This window comes from Entelurus aequoreus, linkage group LG04 (assembly GCF_033978785.1).
Source record: "Entelurus aequoreus isolate RoL-2023_Sb linkage group LG04, RoL_Eaeq_v1.1, whole genome shotgun sequence".
Lineage (NCBI taxonomy): Eukaryota > Metazoa > Chordata > Actinopteri > Syngnathiformes > Syngnathidae > Entelurus > Entelurus aequoreus.
The window spans coordinates 29211057-29227276 of NC_084734.1; the positions used below are offsets into that span (position 1 = coordinate 29211057).

Sequence of the window (16220 nt, forward strand, 5' to 3'; positions counted from 1 at the left end):
TACAAAAAAGTGGTACCCCAAAAATGTACTGTGGGACCCCATTTGTATGATTTGATGGGGTCCCTGGGACCCCATTTTGAAAATTCCTAGCGCCAACACTACTGTCAACATAGGAGAAAAAAATGCTTTATTTAAATAAATATATTACTTATGAAGCAAGTTCGAGTATCATTGGCAAATTTTCACCTAGTCCCGGCCTTGGCGTGCTGCCCGCCTTGGCACGCATATATGTCCTCTTTTTGGGATTTCAGAATATGGTCAGCCTAGCTAAGTGTGTCACTGATGTATTGTCTTGGAGATAAAAGTCACTTTAAATGTCCATTTCGCGTTCTCGACTCTCATTTTCAAGAGGATATAGTATCTGAGGTGGTTTAAAATACAAATCTGTGATCTACAATAGAAAAAGGAGAGAGTGTGGAATCCAATGAGCCAGCTTGTACCTAAGTTACGGTCAGAGCGAAAAAAGATACGTCCATCACTGCCTCTCAAGTCCTTCACTGTAACGTTCCTCATCTACGAATCTTTCATCCTCGCTCAAATTAATGGGGTAATCGTCACTTTCTCGGTCCGAATCTCTCTCGCTCCATTGTAAACAATGGGGAATTGTGAGGAATACTAGCTCCTGTGACGTCACGCTACTTCTGGTACAGGCAAGGCTTTTTTTTATCAGCGAGCAAAAGTTGCGAAATTTATCTTTGATTTTCTCTACTAAATCCTTTCAGCAAAAATATGGCAATATCGCGAAATGATCAAGTATGACACATAGAATGGATCAGCTATTCCCGTTTAAATAAAAAAAAATCATTTCAGTAGGCCTTTAATTAATTTACTTCAGTTATGAGTTGATATGGAGAATTTTACAATAACGTAAATGAGTTTCTTTGTAAAATCTAGCAACTTTGTATCTTTTATCTGTTAATGGAGACTGTGTCCTTTTTCAGAAAGTAACTGAAAATGAGCTTCTTCCTGAAGCATGCGGCCCCCGAGCCTTATTTTGCCCAGGTCTGCACTAAAGTCATTTGTGTGTTTTGCCAAAAGGTTGTGGAAATCAAAGCCCATGCAGCAGAGTGGAAAGCTAACGTGCGAGCAGAGCTGAGAGAAACGAGGCGTCGTATGAGCGTGGAGGCCAGCGACAAGCTCCAACGAGCAGCCACCATTCGCAGTATGGAAAGACGACAACTGGGCCTGGATCAGCGCGCCCTCTCTCTGGACGTGCTTTCTCCAGAACGCCGGGCCGTCTTCAATAGCCTGGATACCAACAACTACAAAACCTCCTCTCAGGAAAGCATCGAGGCAAAGTTAAACAATCTCCGCCTAAGGGGAGCCGAGCATTGTGACCGGCAATCCAACCACGAATCCGAGGTCGACATCTCTAACCGCTTGGGCTCCGTCCCCAAACCGGCCAAACGAAACAGGAATCGGGATTTGAAAAAGAACATCCCTGAAGACGCTCGCCGTCCTCGTAGTGAAGCCTACGGTTGGAGCACGCCCACCTTCGACTGCAGCACGCTCGCTATGGACGACGGGAAGAGGAAGGAAGAGGATCAGGAAGAGAACGAAGACAAAGAGTGCAACACCAGCTTGTCAGAGTTTCCGTTGTTTGTAGATGTTCGAAACGTACAAGCCTGCAAGTCGCACAGCGGGTTGTTCCTTGCACCAAACGGAGGAGAAACATTTAAAATGCAAGAGCTGCATCATGAGATGGGCCCATAGTTGTTTTTACATCGACACCACATGTTTCAAATCCCACCATTCGTGCCTTAAGTTGTCCTTTCTCCAGTGTGTGCTGAGACTATGTCTCCTTGTGTACTTTATGTTCAACACTACTCCCCTTACTCCACAGAAGTGATGGACGTACAGTACAGTGGTATCTCGGCCTGCCAGTGTAATTACCTTCGCCAGGAGGTTAGGATGACCTTACTGAGCCTGAATCCCTTTTTAATTGACAGCAAAATGAACGAATCACAATTTAAAAAAAAAAAAAAATAAACACTGCCAGAGCACTTTTCAAGTTGCGTTCCGTTGCTATGTGTATTTCTGGTCTTGTCACCTTCTCCCGGGCAGAAGGGCGACACGGCAGTGCGGCTGGATCAAAAGAGACGTCGGAGACGCTTTACTGAACTAAAAGTTGCTTTATTACAAGCAAGCGTCATTATACACGACTGCAGTTCCTGGAGGAGGTCAAGTCAAAAATAAGGCACTCCTAACTTGGAGAAGCCAAACAATCAGTTTTATATTCCTCCTTCCTGTCTTTGGGTGTGTGCTAAGTCAGGACAGCACCCCCTGACCATAAAAGGAGATGTTAATTATAGTGTTACAGAAAAATAACTCTATACATACATATATATACATATACATGTATATGTATACATTTATGTATATATACATATATATATATATATTTATGTATATATATATATATATATATATATATATATATATATATATATATATATATATATATATATATATATATATATATATATATATATATATATATAAAATATATATATATATATATATATAAATATATATATATATATATATATATATAAAATATATATATATATATATATATATATATATATATATATATATATATATATATATATATATATAATATTATATTATATATATATATATATATATATATATATATATATATATATATATATATATATATATATATATATATATATATATATATATATATATATATGTGTGTGTGTGTATATAGCTCAAGTTAGAACACTCGCGTCTCAAATCACCAAAGCTTATTAAAATGGATTGAAATGTATCTAATTGGTGCACATCAACATTTTAACATTTAACATGACTTTTAAAAAGAAAAAAAAACTTTTAAATAAGAAATATTGTTTAAAAAACATGACAATAGAATGTAGTACAAATAATGACAGTAGTTTTATGAAGTAACGTAATAATGTACAGCATTTACTTTGGCGAGTGAACTTCTATAGTATTATTATTTATTATTTTTGATGATGTATTTCTTTTTTTAATGCACAACATCCACTTCTTCTTCTATGCACTGTCCTTCACTCTCACTTTCTTCCTTCATGTGGTTGGAAAAACAACGTTTAGTCCATCTCTTGCTATAAGTTAATGCCAGCGAGTAAGATGGTCAGATTTTACGGGTTCACTCTGATTTTACGGGTTCACTCTGAAATTTGCTAAGCCTACTAACTGTGGGGAGGCTGGCAACTCGAATTGTTGCTAACAACCTAAAGCATAACTATTATCTAAGAGACAGCTCACATTGCAAAACATTGTGAGCTGGGGAGCTGATAGGCAGAGGTACCACTGTATTTTATTGTCATAGCTTTGTCTAATTCTAAATCACTCTGTTGATGTCTGGAGTAAAACAAAGTGGTCTTTTCAACAAGTGCTAAAGGATAGCGACTTTGGTAAAAAAAACAAAAACAAAAAACAAATACGATACAGATTTCTTCAGCATGATAGCAAAAGGACTGGACCCACTGCAGAGTGCCAAAATGTGGACTGGAAGATGCATGTTTGACTGATGTCATGAGTATGACTCTTCTGGTAGGCAGCTGGAGTCCAATATCAAGATTTTTTTTAGCAGACGTTCTATGAGTTTTTAAGTGTCAATACTAGCATTTGAATGCACTGACTGTTGACACTCCATGTTCATCCAGCACTGATTTTATGGATTAAGAGCTTTCTGAAGGACAGGCCACGGCACGGGTTGGTAAATGGTTTTAAATCTGGTCAACTGTTTTTAAAGACTAAGCTGATATTGTTTCGTATCCCACTTTCTCCTCTCTGTGTACACCAACGACATCAGTTGCAACAGAAACTGTCAAGGACTGCTGTCGGTCTTGAACCCCAAGATGCAGGCGCAGGAAAACATGACTTTAATGTCAAAATGCAGGGAAAACAGGAGACAGGCAACAGTATACAGGATACAGTCATCGAGCCCTGACTGTAGGGTGAGGCAGGCATAAATAGAGCCCTGATTGGCAATTGCAACCAGGTGTGCCAGGCTGCCAATCAGGGACAGGTGAGGGAAACGAGCGCTCTGGGAGACATGCAGGAAATGCAACCAAAATAAGAGCGCTGACAGGAAATAAACACAAACACAGAGGAAAAGCCAAACATAACCAAACTGTCAGTAACAAGCCTGACAGAAACGACTCTTAAAAAGAATGCAGATGACGTGGTTCATGTGGCAGACAGGAAATTGCTGACCACGCTGTCCATAAACCCATGAGCACTTTTAAGAAAAGCTCCCTCGAGCTCGATGTTACCAAAACCAGTGAGTGGTGCTATGGGATCAGATGAACGGTGGCTGTCTGGTATTGATGGTCAGCAGGTGAAGCAGGTGTAGTCTTTCAAATATTTGGGGAGGGGCATTGTCGGCCCCTCAACATGCATGCCGACTCCATCTACCTGAAAGTTCAGCTGCGCTTCCATCTTCTAAGGAAACTCCGGTCATTCAGCGTCAGTAAGTTCTCTCTGGTTTTGGTTTAGAAATAAGGCCTGGAATCCACAGTCATTCTCAAGGCATTCAATGGATGACAACTGGACTGTTTAGTTTGTCTGAGGCCTCGTTCACACTGCAGGTCATTTCCGATTTGTTTGCCCTTATCTGACCTGTATCAGATTTTTTCATGTCAATGTCAACAGTGCAATTCCGAAATGTTCATATCCGACCTACGTGGATATAAATCGGATATGTATGCGCTCCGGTCGCATTCATCCAACCAGAACGTCATCAAAAAGCGATACCTATCATTATTCTTTGCCAAAATAGACGGTTGCAAGATAAATAGTTGACAAATGAAGAGAAAACAGGTGAAAATAATTGGTTTTATAAACTCAGATCAATGCTTCACACGCTCTTCGGTGCAGATGTGGAAGTAAAATGTCCTGCAAACTGCAAGAGCCAAAATGCTTGCTCTCCTCCTTCTCAACTGTCAATGAAAATGTTGACTTTGACTGAACAAAATATTTCAAATTGTCACAAATGTGCCATGACTGAGACCTATGAGAATTGAAGCCATGTTTACTTGCGTAAACGTGTGATGTCATGAGGTCAAGTTTGCATGCGGGTAAAATTGCGTTCACATAGAGATGCGCGGATAGGCAATTATTTAATCTGCAACCGCATCACAAAAGTCGTCATCCACCCGCCATCCACCCGAACTAACATTTTATCAAAACCACAACCGCCCACCACCCGCCACCCACCCGTTGTTATATATCTAATATAGACGATGCAAGGCATTAGTGAGGTTAGAAAGCTTTTGCCTGTTAAAGAAAGGAGACTGATCCAATGCAGCAGAGACATTCAATGCGTGCCACACATTAATATCTCTTGGCCACACATTAGAGGCTAAGAGATATTAATGCGTGATAATATTATTTATCATTATTATAATATTATTGTCATTTCCATTAAGAAAGTGTTGACTATCATTGTTGTTTTTTTCCCTGGTCTTTAGTATTCCCTTTTTTAGTTTGTCGCGTACCACGTTTGCTGCCGGCGTTGCCATCTTTTTATTTTTTTCTTCTTCTGCTGTTGTGTTGTGGTGTGCTGTGTCACACCAAATTTCTTCCCCCTTCAAAACCCCCCACCCCCTATTTACTTCCGTGGTCATGTTTCCTCTTACGTCATTGACAGTGACGATAGCACTTCGGCTTTGACTGCCCGTCGCTGGAAGGATACTTCGTCTTTGACAGCTGCTGGAATCTGAAGAAATCGATTAATGTTTTTCTTTGTACAGGCACGAAACAGGACAGTCGCGTGCCGGTTAAGGACCCCCGGCAACTTTGTGACTTTATTGGACGCAGTAAATGGGGGGAAGGTTTTTGTAGGGGGAAGAAATTTGGCATGACAGCTGCAGCAGTGCCTGATGAATAATTGCCTGTTTCAAAGAGGGCTGCTCGTTTTTCGTATGTGGGTAACAACATTTAACTATGTATATATATTTCCGAATTGGTTCAACTGCCACCCACCGAATCTATTTAAAATCTATTGTTTTCGTCCTGCATCCGTCCGACCCGCGGATTATCCGCGGACTCCGCGGTTGTGTCCGCAAACCGCGCATCTCTAGTTCACATTGGAATTTTTTAGGACGACTACATAAAAAAGTTTTGGATTTGACAAAAATATCCGAATTGGAAATCCGACCCTGCAGTGTGAACATAGCCTTAAAAGACGTTTCGCCTCCCATCTAAACAAGCCTCCTCCGTTCATGTTTACTGACTTGTCTGACTTGATGTGTCTAGACTAGATCTGACCAATCTAAGGCTTTGTTCATACTGCAGGTCTATTCAGATTGTTTTGCCCATATTTGACCTGTATTGGATTTTTTCATGCGAATATCAACAGTGCAATTCCGAATTTTTCATACCCGACCCAGGTCTTTTTTCGTATGTGGATATGAATCGGATATGTGTCGCGTTGTGGTCGCATCCGGCGACGATTGCGTTCTCATGATGCGAAAAGGAAAGGCAGGAAGCGGCAGAGGCGTTGAGCAGGTAAGTAATGTAAGTGCTTTAATCTTCTCTCAAGTTGCACAAGGAAGTACAGAAGGAACATGCAACCAAATAACATAAGCAAAAAAACAAAAAGCAACAGGCATGCAGCTAATCAGACGCAACGTAATTGTAGTGTTGTTAATTGGTTGGTCGTGCGATGGGTTCAAACAAAAACCAATTGGTTTCAGCGAGCCTCAGACTGAAGCTGCAGCTCCAGGAGAAAGAGTATGAGCCTGATCACTCTTCTGCTGTCTTCTTGGACAACTGTCCTTAAATACATTTTACACAAAGACAGTTACCCTTGTTGTTCTAGCCTTGGGGCTGGCCAGTTTGGACAACACCCAGTTTGTTGCTTGGCCAGTCAGCCTATTTCCTGTGATCGGTTTGAGTCGGGTGACCTCCGACCCCTATCCTCTACTCCTACTTGCGAGGGCTTCTCACCAGATGTCGTTATTGTGTTTACACTTCCTCCTAAAATCCAACTGCTGCTATCCTTTAAGTTCCTCAATGTCCTGGGGGAAAAAGCCTCCACTCTCTGGACGAGCTGTGATGGACATGTGCACTTTTGACCTTAGTAGAATAATCCTCTAAATGATTATATGACCAAATACATACACATGCCAGCTCACAATCATATAAGAAAATGGTGCACGGTATAATTCACCACATTAGCAAAGAGCGAACATTGGAACCCGTGCTCACTGCATAGCGAGACGGGTGTAAATGAGGGAGACGATTAGCCTAACGACAGGTGGGTATGCTAATCATAATAAGAGACAGGTTTCAGCTCAAGTCAATGGAATGATAACAAAAAGAGCCCAATGGTGACAGGAACAAAACCAGAATTAAACATAGGAAAACATTAACTAGGACATGACCCGGGCAACGGGTCATGACATTAAGTATGCGATGCGACTGCAGTGTGAACGCTCCGATCGCATTCTTCCGACCTGAAATGTATCAAAAATATAATTATTTGCCAAAATAGACAGTTAACAAATGAGCAGAAAACAGGTGAAAAATGTGTTCTACCAACTCATGTCAATGTTCCACCACTCATGCCTCGCCGACACGCTCTTCGGAGCAGACGTGAAAATGAAATGTCCCGCAAACTGTCAGAGCCAAAATACTTATCCTCATCCTTTTTAATATGCTATGCGCAATAATTAAGTTCGGAAAATGTTGACTTTAATTGCACGAAATCTTTGAAATTGCCACAAATGCGCCAAGACCGAAACCGACTTAAAGCCATGTTTACTTGCGTAAACACTGTGTCAAAGTTGGGTGTGGTGAAATTTGTCCTCTGCATTTCACCCATCCCCATGTTCACCCCCTGGGAGGTGAGGGGAGCAGTAGCAGTACCTATGTTTAGCGCTCAGGAATCATTTGGTGATTTAACCCCCAATTCCAACCCTTTATGCTGAGTGCCAAGCAGGGAGGCAATGAGTTCCATTTTTTTGGAGTCTTTGGTATGACTCGGCCGGGGTTTGAACTCACAACCTCCCAGTCTCAGGGTGGACACTCTAACCACAAGGCCACTGAGCTGGTGACATCATGACGTCACGTCTGCATGCAGGTCGGATTGCGTTCGCATTGACAAGATCAGATTTGGCAAAAATTGGACATGTGAATTATCCCACCCTGCAGTGTGAACGTAGCTTTTGTAATTTCTTTTAAGACAAACTGAAAAGACCAGTTGCCATGGATTGAATTCCCTGAGAATACACTGACTAGATGTGAGAACATTCATACACAATCCATAATCATGATAAATGGTAAATGGGTTGTACTTGTATAGCGCTTTTCTACCTTTTTTAAGGAACTCAAAGCGCTTTGACACTATTTCCACATTCACCCATTCACACACACACACATTCACACATTCACACACTGGATCATCTTCAACAAGGCTTGCTGGTTCAACTCACTCATCGTCAAATTCCATCTCCATCGCTCAGGAGTCATGCGCCATCTGTACCAATCATTCGAGCGGCGAAAGAACGCCGTTTAAAAGTCCAGCTTGCCCAACATTCATCCCTTCTGCATCACCATTTTAAACAAACTGAAATGAACACATCTTATTTTTACCCATCTTGGAACACTGGATTTACATCTTTTACGTTTTGTGTGAATGTTTTTGTTTATTGTGATGTTTGTGTCTCGCATTGTTCTATCCTATAAATCTTACGGTGCCACGAAATTGAATTCTAAACGCAGTGCCATTGCATCATCAGCTACACTAAGGGGCCTGATCTATTAAGATCCTAAACAGTGTGTGCAAACTACTAATTGAATGTACTATTAGTGGGTGTATTTCATGTGATCTACTAAGACTGCGTTTTCAATTAATAACAAGTGCAGTGGTGCAGACTTTTAGTGTGAATCTGATTTTTGCATGTTTACCGGCTATCACCATGGAGGAACTCATTTCCCTCCACAATTATGACATCATATTGTCAAACCTGTGGCGTTTTGTCATTATGTTGACATGCAGCACACAAATATAATACGTACCACCTATTCTGTGCTATATTAAAGCGCGATCAAGACAACAGAACCTACTTTTAACACGCTGAAGGTGCACTCCGGGAGCCACTGCGGTGTTGTGATGGTGCGTCTGAAAATGATTCATCCATCCATTTAGCTTTTTCCGCTTATCCGAGGTCGGGTTGTGGGGACAGCAGTCTAAGCACAGAAGCCCAGATTTTCCTCGCCCTTCGTCCAGCTCTTTCTGGGGGATCCCGAAGTGTTCCCAGGCTAGCTGGGAGACATAGTCCCCCCAACGTGTCCTGGGTCTTCCCTGTGGCCTTGTACCGGTCAGAAGTGCCCTAAACACCTCCCCAGAGAGGCGTTCAGGCGTACCACCTTATCTGACTCCTCTCTTTGTGGAGGAGCAACAGCTTTACTCTGAGCTCCTGCCAAATGACAGAGCTTCTTACCCTATCTCTAAGAGAAAGCCGCGTCACCCGACAGACGCTTGTATCCGAGATCTTGTCCTTTCGATCATAACCCAAAGCTCATGACCATAGGCGAGGATAGGAATGACAATCCCTGGTAAATGGAGAGCTTTGCCTTCCGGTTCAGCTCCACATCACTGCAGATGCCCCACCGTCAATCTCACGATCCACTTTTCCCCTCACTCGTGAACGAGACTCAGAGGTACTTGAACTCCTCCACTTGGGGCAAGATCTCCAGCCCAACCCGAAGATGGCACTCCATTACTTTCTGGGAGAGAACCTTGAATTTGGACTTGGAGGTGCTGATTCTCATCCCAGTCGCTTCACACTCGGCTGCGAACTGATCCAGAAGAGCTGAAGATCCTGGCCAGATGAAGCCAGCAGGACCACATCTGCAGAAAGCAGATACTTAATCATGCAGCCACCAAACCGGATCCATTCAACACCCTGACTGCACATGGAAATTTTGTCCGTAAAAGTTATGAACAGAATTGGTGACAACATGGCAACCTTTGCGGAATCCAACCACATTTCCACGACCAAGACGAAAACCACTCTGCTTCTCCTGAATCTGAGGTTCGACTATGCGGAGTAGCCTCCTCTCCAGTACACCTGAATAGACATTACTAGGAAGGTTGAGGAGTGTGATCTCACGATAGTTGGAACATACTCTCCAGTTCCCCTTTTTAAAAAGAGGAACCAACACCCCGGTCTGCCAATTCAGAGGCACCTACCCCAATGCCCATGCAATGTTGCAGTCTTGTCAACCAAGACAGCCCCACAGCATCCAGAGCGTTAGGCAACTCTGGGGGGATCTCATCCACTCCCAGGGCCCTGCCACCGAGGAACTTTTCAACTACCTCGGCAACTTCAGCCCCAGAAATACGAGAGTCCACCACAGATTTCCGAGGCGCTGCTTTCTCTTTGTAAGACAAGTCTTCTTCCTCCTGAGGTGGCGAATGGTGGTCCAGAATCGCTTTGAAGTAATCCAGAACTCGTTTTCCATGGCTTAGCGGAACTCCTCGCATGTTCGAGTTTTTGCGTTTGCGACCGCGAAGCCGCACACCGCTTGGTCTGTTGGTACCTGTACGCTGCCTGCCTAAAGGATCTGATAGGACTCCTCCAGCTTGACGGCATCCCTCATGCGTCAAAGTGAGTCTGACTATCGGGCTGGATTTTCTCCACTTCGCGCACCAGCTCAGGCTCCTTCCCTACTCGAGAGGTGACGTTTCACGTCCCAAGAGCTTGCTTCTATAGCCGAGGATCGGACCGCCAAGGGCCCTGTCTTCTACTGCCACCCAGCCCACATTGCACCCGACCTCTATGCCCCCTCCTATGAGTGGTGAGCCCATTGGAAGGGGGACCCACCTAGTCTGTTTGGGCTGTGCAAAGCCATTGAGTCCCACCTCCAGGCCTGTCTCTAAAGGAAAACCCCGGTGACCACTGTTATGGGTGAGGGAAATCTCTGTCCTTGATTTTTTCTTTTCATGGAGGTCTTCGAGCTGCTCTTTGTCTGGCCTCTCACTTAGTACTTATTTGTCTTGGGAGACGCAACCAGGAGGCATATAATCTCCCAGACAACATAGCTCGTAGGATCACTGGGACACTCAACCTCCACTACCACGATAAGGTGGCAGCTCAGGGGAGGAGAGAATGATTCAGATACAAGAATATGCTTAATGCAAGACATTTAGGAGCTATATTATATTTCCTATATGAAAAAAACGAACGTCACAAAAAAACACTAGAAAAATCCAATTAGTTTTAATCAGACCTTTAAGTCATCAAGCAGCTATACAATTTGAAAAGGATATTTCTGAATAGACAGTATGTCTATTGTATTTTTATTTTTCGACAGCCCATATATGGTGACACAGACGGAATATTCTCCCTCTCAATATCATGTCTTTGCAGCCCGATCGCCTCCTTTCTCACAGCCATCGCACGTACATTTTAGACATACAAAATGCAGACGGAAAAGAGATTGATTAATTGCATTGCTAGCTGCTAAATGATTGGAATTGCATCTTCTCTCAGTTTTAATAATCATCACATTCTCCGTACACATGAAGACAGACACGCTAAATGGATTGGCTCACTATTTTTCCTCATTTGAGAGACGCAATCCTCCGCGCATGAGCTTAGTAGATTTACTTTGCGTGTGTTATCAAGTTTACATAAGTTTTATTACACACAAACCTTTTTTAGATCAGGCCCTTTAAGTGTGACAATATATCGATATGGCGAGCTGTCCCGGTATTTAACCTGATGATATGACTATCAATGTGCTCTTAAATCCACTAGCCACTGATTGTTTATTTTTTAAACATCTTTTGTGTCACTCCGCAATGAGTTGAGTCAAAATGGAAATAATAACATTTATATTGCACTTTTTTAGACCCTGAAAGCACTTTATAGTGAGAACTGGTAACCCATCATTCATTTACATCACATTCAATCCATTATGGTGGTAAGCTACATTTGTAGCCACTGCTGCCCTGGGGTAGACTGATTGAAACGTGGCTGCCAATTTGTGCCTACGACTCCTCTGACCACCACCCCCAGTGAGAGTGGCACTGGGAGCCAGGTGGCTGAAGTATCATGCCCAAGGACACAATGGCAGTGACTAGGATGGCGGACGCAGGATTCGCACCTGGAAGCTTTCGGTTTCTGGATGGCCGTTCTACCAAAAACGACGAATGGCTGACCCAAGTGGGGAAGTTGGACTGAAAGATGCACCAGCATGGTTGGAATCAAAAGTGTGGACTCACTTTGGCTTTTATAGTGTAGATAGGACAAAGCTGGATAGGGACTTTGCAGTGTTTAAGAAGTGTGATACATGCAGCACCACATACATACACAGCAATCTGTGGATCCTTGGTCATTTGCTTTTTTTTTTTTTGTAAACCAGCCTTCCCAAAAATTGCTAACATTCTTTTACAAGTCGTTTTTTAAGTACAATTTAACAATGATTTGTTTTTTATATTATCATTTTATATACAATAATTCAATCAAATATGAGGATGATGTATGTAATTTTTGCAAATCTATTTGATTCACTGAGTCTATCCGGGAGTACTTTTCTGGACTTGGGCTTGCAGGTAAACTCATGTAGAAGAAGAGCGAGGGGGAATGTATTCGGAAGTTATCCAGGTTATCGTCTTTTATTTCTGGCTCAACCAGACCAAACACTGAAGAGGTGGAATGTGCATTACTGCAAAGGCATGTCAATGAATGATGATGTCATTTCTCAACTGATTGGTCAGTGGGCAGGAATGGTATCTTATTGATCAGTGGGTCATACTGTTTTTGGCTATATTCCTGTATACCCACACATATCCTGCTCCTGAGCAGCTCCAGAACATGAGTTTCCTGCTAAGAAGTTGTTGGAGGAACATTTTCCATATGGACACAATCTAGTGTATTAGGGATCATACATACATCTTGCTGAAAGGAACAAACACAATTAGTGCACCATGTAGTATGTTAATACCTATTATGAATCACACATGTAGATTACTCCCTTGATTGAAACAGATAGAGAGAAAACCGACCCAAAAATCCACCTGCTTGGGAGGGGCCCTAAATGTAAGCCTTTTGTACAAAACCGAAAACCAGTGAAGTGACCAATTTTTTAAGCTTTTCAAGTGGAATTCTTTCCCATTCTTGCTTGATGTACAGCTTAAGTTGTTCAACAGTCCGGGGGTCCCCGTTGTGGTATTTTAGGCTTCATATTGCGCCACACATTTTCAATGGGAGACAAGTCTGGACTACAGGCAGGCCAGTCTAGTACCCGCACTCTTTTACTATGAAGCCACGCTGTTGTAACACGTGGCTTGGCATTGTCTTGCTGAAATAAGCAGGGGCGTCCATGATAACGTTGCTTGGATGGGAACATATGTTGCTCCAAAACCTGTATGTACCTTTCAGCATTAATGGTGCCATCACAGATGTGTAAGTTAACCATGTCTTGGGCACTAATACACCCCCATACCATCACAGATGCTGGCTTTTCAACTTTGCACCTAGAACAATCCGGATGGTTCTTTTCCTCTTTGTTCCGGAGGACACGACATCCACAGTTTCCAAAAACAATTTGAAATGTGGACTCGTCAGACCACAGAACACTTTTTGCACTCTGCATCAGTCCATCTTAGATGAGCTCGGGCCCAGCGAAGCCGGCAGAGTTTCTGGGTGTTGTTGATAAATGGCTTTCACTTTGCATAGTAGAGTTTTAACTTGCACTTACAGATGTAGCGATGAACTGTAGTTACTGACAGTGGTTTTCTGAAGTGTTCCTGAGCCCATGTGGTGATATCCTTTACACACTGATGTCAGTTTTTGATGCAGTACCGCCTGAGGTATCGAAACTCACGGGCATTCAATGTTACGTGCAGTGATTTCTCCAGATTATTTGATTGATGATATTACAGACCTTAGATGGTGAAATCCCTAAATTCCTTGCAATAGCTCGTTGAGAAATGTTGTTCTTAAACTGTTGGACAATTTGCTCACGCATTTGTTCACAAAGTGTTGACCCTCGCCCCATCCTTGTTTGTGAATGACTGAGCATTTCATGGACACTGCTTTTATACCCAATCATGGCACCCACCTGTTCCCAATTAGCCTGTTCACCTGTGGGATGTTCCAAATAAGTGTTTGATGAGCATTCCTTAACTTTCTCAGTTTTTTGCGACTTGTGCCAGCTTTTTTGAAACATGTTGCAGGCATCAAATTCCAAATGAGCTAATATTTGCAAAAAATTAAGTTTTCCTGTTCGAACGTTAAGTATCTTGTCTTTGCAGTCTATTCAATTGAATATAGGTTGAAAAGGATTTACAAATCATTGTATTCTGTTTTTATTTACGATTTACACAACGTGCCAACTTCACTGGTTTTGGGTTTTGCAGAAAAAATCATTAATTTTCAATTCTAGGTCCCTCACTTTTTTTAGACAAGCCATTAGAACAAAACAACCTGGGACGACTTCGCCCTTTAAAGGGAAAGTTATCGATGCACTTTTGTAGTAATGCACATTCTTTTTTCAATGTTTAGCTAAATATTAATAGATAAATTGGTTAAGAAAATGTTGACTCCAGTTGCAAAAAAATCCTTGAATGCCTACTGAAGACCTACGCAACAGGCACAAGACATTGATACAACGTTGATTATGCATACATGTTGTTTTAATACTGACTTCTAAACAATGTTGCAAAATATTTGTCTTTGTAAATTGAGACAAGGTTGATGTCTAACGTTAGATCAATGTTGGTTGGCAAATGACCACATTTCAGTGGTCAAATCAACGTCACAACCTGACATTAAATAAACGTTGTCAAAAAGCATGCTTTTATAACATTGTGTTTGTGTTGTAGAATATTGTTTGATAAATGACCAAAATTCAATGGTTAAATCAACGTCAGAACCCAACCTTAATTAAAAGTTGTCAAAAAGCATGTTGTTTCAACGTTGGCTTTGAGTTGCTCAACGCCAGAACCTAATTTAAAAAGTTCTCAAAGTTATTTTAATGTCTTGTGCCTGTTGGGTAGACAGAATTGTAAAATGGCATGTTTACTTCCGTAAACACACCGCAGCGTTTGTGGCGTAAAGCGGGTCACTTCCCGGTCACACTGTGCTTATATCAGACACCACATTTGTTTTTGTAATGTGAACAAATGCATAAATAGATGTTTGGTTTTTTTTTACAAAAAAATCTGTATTGGGCGTCATAATCTGCAATGTGAACGTTCGCTTTGTATTTGCACTATTTCTGTTTGTAGTCTGCTTAAATTAAGCTGCAAAATAAAACATTTTATGTATCCTTTTTGTTTTGTTTACCCCTATCGCAGCATCACCGTATCCCGATATTTTCATCGTGAGCCATGTATCGCATATTGTATTATAAAGTACCCTGAGATTCCTAGTCAAGTTAAAGTTAAAGTACCAATGATTGTCACACACACACACTAGGTGTGGCCAAATTATTCTCTGCATTTGATCCATCACCCTTCATCACCCCCTGGGAGATGAGGAGAGCAGTGAGCAGCAGCAGTGGCCACGCCCGGGAATCATTGTTTAGTGATTTAACCCCCAATTCCAACCCTTGATGCTGAGTGCCAAGCAGGGAGGTAATGGGTGCCATTTTTTTTTATAGCCTTTGGTATGACTCGGCCGGCCGGGGTTTGAACTCACAACCTACCGATCTCAGGGCGGACACTCTAACCATTAGGCCACTGAGTAGGTGGTTATCATGGCATTGGTGAGACCTCACAGTTATTAAGCTAATGTAACTTTGGCCAGCTGACACAACAATAGCAGACCAATATTTCAGCCATTCCCGTGAATAAAGTGCATTTGGAAATTATTTTTAAAATGAATGATATTTTTGCATTGTTTCTGTTCTGTTCAGTTGAATTTTTCAAACTATGTGTGGAGGGGGTCGTGGCCTGCGGACCTGCAGCGAAGCGGGGTGTGCCAGGACCGGCTTCGAGATCAGCGACAGGTGCGTAGATGGCCCACCTGGGCGTGCTTATCTAATCACCTGTCGCTCTGTTAAAGGCGGTAGCCGGGAAGGAGAGAGGAGTTGGTGGTGGAGCACGAGCGAGAGCGAGACAGGTGACACACTGGAGCGAAACCATTCATGTGCTCAATTTGTAGAAAAGACAACTGCTGAAAAGCACCCAAAAACCTTTGCACGTTTTATTGAAAAATAAAACACTATTGTAACCCTGAAAGAGC

General features: G+C 42.2%; 1 protein-coding gene across 3 annotated transcripts in view; it reads left to right on the forward strand.

The window, feature by feature from the left end:
- Positions 1-2295, forward strand: part of LOC133647789 (potassium channel subfamily K member 10-like) — a 29095-nt gene extending 26800 nt beyond the window's left edge. For all 3 annotated transcript variants that reach the window (XM_062043485.1, XM_062043487.1, XM_062043486.1), the window contains one exon: positions 1039-2295. In XM_062043485.1, the coding sequence (XP_061899469.1) occupies positions 1039-1713 (675 nt within the window). In that variant the 3' untranslated portion in view covers positions 1714-2295. The remainder of the gene's footprint in view (positions 1-1038) is intronic.
- The last annotated feature ends 13925 nt before the right edge of the window (positions 2296-16220 follow it).